Below are 6,104 nucleotides of genomic sequence, written 5' to 3'. Positions count from 1 at the left end.
AACATGAAACATTGTTCTGGATAAGGAGAAAGTGACTGACACAAGAACCAGCCAATCAACATTCTGCACAGCCAGCTTCTGCTTGAAACTGGAAGAACTGGTAGCTTGTGAGTGTGTTAGTTCGTATCTGACTAAAAAGGGTTGAACGCAGATCTACAGAGAGCTCATCACGCCTTTTAGTGATATCTATACACAATCTTGTTTTCAGAATAGAGTTTGTTTTGCTTCAGTTATTCAGAAAGATATTCTATTACTCTCAGGGGTACAAGGCATCTGTCTAGTGGATAGAAATGTTGTCCGTGGGCTTGTTAGACCTAGATACAAACTGCCGCTCAGCTATAACTCAGTGTGCCCTTGTGTATCCTGCATTGGTAAGAGACATTGTTCAAGCCTATGCGGCAGGGTCTTGCTATTTACTGTTTTACTCTGTACAGCACCATGTACACTGATGGTGCTATATAAATAAATAATAATAAATAATAATAATGTCACAGAATGAATGGAGGATTGAAACTGCTCTGTAAAAAGTGCTTTCTAGATAATTAACATAAAAAATCCCAATACATGCACACAAACTCCAAGACAGCTGATGTTTATTAATATTGACTCCTAAAAGTTCTTTGGTTTCAGTGTGTGTTTTTTAAAAAATCTGTTATCTGTTTGCTGTACCAAGCAAAATATTAGAGTGCTTTACACAAGTGCTGAATGAGATGAACACTGTTTTCAAATATTGTATGTGTGTGCTGCTTGGTTGGGTAGAAGGAAATGTATTTCTGGTTGCTGGGTATTTTAAGAGAACTTGGCCCCTGGATTGTCTACCACTCACTGAACTGTGCCAAATGGCCAAACATTCCTGTTTTAATAGGGTTCATATTCTTGTCAGTCATGAACCTATTATAAAAATTTAAAAAACAAAAGGCAAATGTGGGGGGAGAGAAGAAACATAGACGCAGACCTTACACCTCCCTCCGAAGTAAAAGAAGATGGATGTAGTGTCAGGCTCAATTAGATCCAATTGTGCTGGCTTTTGCCAATGAGAACAATGCAGCTTTTGTGACCAACTCCCAGCAGAAAGCATGAAAGGTTTTAAATAAAAGCAGCAATAACAGTCTAGGTGCTGGTTTCCTCTTGAGGGCACAGTGGAGGTCCAGTAAAACCTTACTCTGAACAGGAAATACAAGGGTAGCCCCCTCCCTTCTCCTAAAGCAGAAATACCCCCTTATTCTTTTCCCTATGTTAAAACATGAAGGGATTGCTTTTATTTTAGATATTGAGGAGAAAACTGCAATTGTTGGTTACACTACAGCTGAGCAAGAACTGTTATTTTGCTAGGAGTGCGTTGCGGGGTTATTTTACCTGGAGTACATGGGGGGAAGACACCAACCAGTAGAGAGAACAGTTTGAATGAACGGGAGTAAGGCTAAGGCTGCTACAGCCCTGGAAGTGCTTGAAATGCAAATGTAGAGGAACTCCGGACCATCCCCCCACCCCTGCCCTACACATGGAGGAAAAGCAGCTTAAATACAGCCAGGCCTGGAGAGGAATGTTAAAAAGAGGGGAAGAACCACCCCTCCTCCCTTCCATAGGGACCCTCACACAGCAAGATTCAGTATGCATGACTGAACAAGCAAGCAAGCAAGCAAGGACAGCTCCTCTTTTAACTTCCCTGAACAATGGCTTCGGCTCCTTCCACCATTTCACGTTCTCCCTACCCCCCACCCCTCCTTTAATAAGAAAAAGGGAGAGAAAGACATGCTGCATGACTTAGAGGGAGAAAAGCTTTGTTTTATGCCCTATAAGCACTGCTTAACCCCTCCCACCCATCCTGTCCCCAATTAAAAAAAAAAAAACTTCAGTGGAGAAGTTTTAAAAAAGATCACTGGCAGGGCAAAAGTCAAAGATGAATACAACAGGAAAAACTCCCACCACCACCGCTACTTCAGGCTATTTTTAACATTGAAGTTTGGCTTTCACTTTTATCCCAAAGCCTAGATGACCAAACTCAGTCTCTAACTATTCACTTAATTTGTAATGCACCAGTTCAGAACTGTAGCTTGGGCTACTAACTATTTTGGAAAATGAAAAACCACATATCGTTCCTAACATCTGTAAAAACTTTTTTAAAAAACTACTTCTGTTGCGCAGTAGAGACTTGCCCAACACTATATTGGAAGCTATTACTGGGCAGGTTCAACTACAAATCACACATAGAGAAGGATAAGCTAGGACTTCTAACAGATCCCTCCAATGAAACCAATTGCTCTGCTGTGAACTTCTAATTTTGGAGTTGCTCAGCCTTCTGCCTTGAAAGGACAAAGCCTTCCCATTCCTTTGATTCACTGGACCAAATTTCTCATTGGCAGAGAAAGGACACAACAGTTCTGTAATGTGTATCTTCTCAAATCTTTCGATCAAATATACACAAAGACAACACAGATGCAACTTTTTTCAAAAACATACTTCATATTTCCTCTTTTATTATATAAATATCAGTTTAACCTTTTACTGTAAGAATATAAAATGTTTTAAGAGGATCTTTAATTTTATACAAATTCACAAACAGTACATTTATTCCATGATGGGGTTGTGTGTCTGAGCTTGTCTGAATCCCATGACCTGCAACTGTGGAGGATTGGAAAATCTGCACAACTGCCCCTTCTCCCCTCCCCCCCATCATTTTTGCTTTCTTCAACGCTGTCTTATTCCTCCTTTTAAAGGCCAGCATCAAGAAGTGGCTTTACTTTAATGACAGAACAGAAACACCACATGAAATTGACTTTTCCTATTCATGTTGCAACCACAAGTCAGTCTGTTCTGCTTGCTCCTCTTTCTACTTCCACACAGGAAGCTTCTTACTTAACCTAGGTAATTTGAGAGAAGGGGAGGTGGGAATTTGCATATATTTAAAGAAACAGAGTTTCTACTTCACATTTCTTTTAACCATAGCCCAATTATCAGTTTGGACGTTCACACATGTTACACGTTTTTGTGCTACAAGAATAGAAATGCAAGAACACTGTCTCAAAAATAGAGAGGGAGAGGCACAACGATAATGTATTGGTGGGACATAAGGGAAAGAAACTCCAACCAGCCTTTCCTTTCCTTTCCTCACCCCGCCCCCCTCCAAATCATAAACCCAAGGGATATCTTTCCAGTCTAGGCACAAAAATATTTCAGTCTCTTATCTTTCTTGTAAAAATTCCAGAGCTGGGGGCGGGGGGGGGGGGAGAACAAATAAAAATCAAAAACCCGAGGTAGCCAAACATTTATATAGAGAGAATATATTCAGCAGAAAAAAAGTGTACTTAAAATCCACAAGAACAGCCACTTCAAATGTCTTTCAAAATTAAACCATGTACGAAGATGAGTATGGAAGAGAGAATGAATTAAAAAGCTGAGATCAGTCACAAGACTTTAGGAAAGAGTAAGGGAGGGGTGGTGTGTGGGTTATGCATTGCTAAATAAAAGCCAGTCACAGTATCTCTATTGAAACTACAAGTAAAGATTATTTCTATTGTTCCTGTCTCCAATCCTCCAAATGGAAGAGGCGTGTGGCTAGATATGTGTTTTGTTTAAAATCCCCAACTACGAGGGCCAAAAAGATGAAATAAGGAAGGGAATAAGCATATGGGAAATGATGGTAAAATATTTGACAAAGGTATCTTCAACCTCTGTAGAGGTTTTGGCAGCAAAGGAAAGATGGTGATGAAGTGGGTTGGATACAGCATAAAATAGGTCTCTGGGAGAAATACTGTGGTTTGATGCCCCCTCCCCAGTCTTCTCCAAGCAACAGTGAGCAAAATGAGTGCACTTCAGTTGACACTCCAATTACAGTGCCGTGTCAAAGGAACATCACCTGCTCAGGAGGGAAATATAAAAGGCTTTACGTTTCTAGCCTCAAGCACAGGAAAAAGGGTAGCAGGAAGGACAGAATGACAGAGGATTCTGGCCCAGAAGAGAGGTAGAAGGATAGAGCTGGGAAAGACTCCTGTTTGAGGGCCTGGAGAGCTGCTGCTAGTCAGTGTATACTAGAGGATACTGAGCTAGAATGATCACATCATCTGACAGTATAAAGCAGCTTCCTCTGTTATCTACAGGTTGTTTATATACTGCATAAAGGGTGACTGCCTACAAAAAGCATAGCAGGAATTGGTGGACAAGCGTAATGGAAACAGACTGGAAAAGGAAGAGACTTGTTTGCTCTAAAAAGAGCAGGTCTTCAGGGTTTGTTTTTTTAAAAAAAGATGATAATAATAACGGGCTAGGTTTTCTTCTTCCATCCCTAGTGCAGAAGGGGGTGGAATCAGATTTGGAGAAAGGGGCTGTATTCATCCCCAGTGCATAAAAGATTGAGAAGCTGCATTCCCAATAGAAAAGGTAAAGACAGTGATACTGTATCCATCCACAGTGAAGGCTGATATAGAGTGCAGTTCTCCCTCCAGTGCAAGGGAAGGAATTATGAAAGAATGGTGGATGTCCCCTTTTCCTCACCTCCACTGTCTGCAAGGACAGGCAGGCAAGTACTGGGGATACTTTCTCCTCCCCCCTCCCTCCCCTCTCTCTCTCACTCTCTAGTGTTGGAGGCATATCCTCCTTTCTTTCTTTCCTCCACTGCAGCAGTCAGTTGGCGAGTCCCTCCGGAGGGGTGGAGGTCTCCGGGTGTCCCCTCCTCTCACCTGACCTTTTCGCTCTCAGTCATTTGCCAGAGTCCCAGGTTGAGCACCTTGAGGCAGGGCAGTTGAGTGATGCGCTCCAGGCCCCTTTTAGTGATGCGGGTGCAGCCGTAGAGGTCAATGCCCGTGAGCTGACTGAGGTGCTCGGCGATGAGCTCCAGGCCTTTGTCGGTGATGCGGACACACTGGCCAATGTTGAGAGTGCGCAGTCCGTGCATCTGGCGCACCATGCGGTTGATGCCCTCATCGCTGATGTGGCAAGAGCAAAGGGAAAGTGAGCGCAACCCATCGAGGCCCTGTGCAATATAGGCCAGGCTTTGGTCCCCCACTTTGTCACAGAAGGAGACATCCAAGCCTGAGAGGCGTAAGCTGCCCATGGCCAGGTGCATGATGCCTGTGTCACTGATGTTGTCGCAGGAGCGCAGGTTCAGCGTGCGGAGGCTGCTCATGTGCGACAGGTGCAGCAGCCCCGCATCTGAGATCCCCCCACAAAAGCTGAGGTTGAGCTGGCGCAGGCGGGTGAGGCCGCGGGCCAGATGCTTGAGCGAGAGGTCACTGAGCTTCTGGCAGTCCTGCAACGTGAGCTGCTCCAGCCCCAGGCAGCCCTCGGCCGCGCTTCGGGTCATGCCCGCCAGGTGCCCGATGCCCACGTCAGAGAGGTGGCGGCAGGAGCGTAGGTTGAGGCTCTTGAGGCGCTGCAGGCCCCAAGCGATGAGCAGGAGGCCCGTGTTGGTTATGTTGCTGCAGCCCCCCAGCTCCAGCACCTCCAGGCCCTTGAGGTACTGGGCGATGCGGCCCAGGCTGCTGTCGGTGATCTGTTTGCACAGGCTCAGGTTGAGCGCCCGCAGCGAGCTGATCTCCGCCACGAAGGCGTGGCCCAGCCCGTTGTCGGTGAGGTTGTAGCAGCCGCTGAGGTTGAGGCTCTCGATCTCCGCCATGCCCTGAATCACGTAGCTCAGGCTGCGGCGCAGCGACAGGATCTGCACCCGCCGGATGCCCCGGGCAGCCAGGCTGGGAAAGAGCGACGGGTTGGCGCGGCGCAGGTGCAGCTTGGCCTCCACGCCCCGCCACACCGACCGGTGGTAGGCGGCGTCCCGCCAGGCCGTGCACACCTGCGCCACCCGGCCCTTGTCCCGCACCTCCAGGTACCCGAAGATCATGGCCAGCAGCTCCGGGAACAGGCACGAGATATGCGTCTCCATCGCCCGGGCCCGGCTCGCCTCTGCTGCGTAGCCACCCGGGCCCGGCGGCGGAGGGGGACGCCGCTCCCGCCGGGGCCCTGCCGCGGCGGCGGCGGCTAACGCGGCTCGACCCAGCCTCCGGGCCTCGGCACCCGCAGCAGCAGTGGCGGCGCCGGCGGCGGCGCCAGCCCCGGCCCGCTCGACGCGCTCCTCGTCGGCAGAAGTCTGTGGCGCCCGCCCGCCCGCTCTC

The 6,104-nt window shown here is 47.5% G+C and overlaps 1 protein-coding gene across 1 annotated transcript; it reads right to left on the bottom strand.

Moving 5' to 3' along the window:
• Positions 1-2,457: 2,457 nt before the first annotated feature.
• On the bottom strand, positions 2,458-5,875 carry FBXL14 (F-box and leucine rich repeat protein 14). The gene has a single exon (XM_063134902.1). The coding sequence runs from the start codon at positions 5,873-5,875 to the stop codon at positions 4,673-4,675; it is 1,203 nt and encodes a 400-aa protein (XP_062990972.1). The 3' UTR covers positions 2,458-4,672.
• Positions 5,876-6,104: the final 229 nt, after the last annotated feature.

Source organism: Elgaria multicarinata, chromosome 9 (assembly GCF_023053635.1).
Source record: "Elgaria multicarinata webbii isolate HBS135686 ecotype San Diego chromosome 9, rElgMul1.1.pri, whole genome shotgun sequence".
In the NCBI taxonomy this organism is placed as follows: domain Eukaryota; kingdom Metazoa; phylum Chordata; class Lepidosauria; order Squamata; family Anguidae; genus Elgaria; species Elgaria multicarinata.
The sequence above is the reverse complement of the archived record's forward strand: the minus strand, read 5'-3'. Positions and strand labels throughout refer to the sequence as shown.

Bases quoted from the DNA above. Each gene is read 5' to 3' on its own strand.
- FBXL14 (XM_063134902.1), bottom strand. From the start codon at position 5,875: ATGGAGACGCATATCTCGTGCCTGTTCCCGGAGCTGCTGGCCATGATC.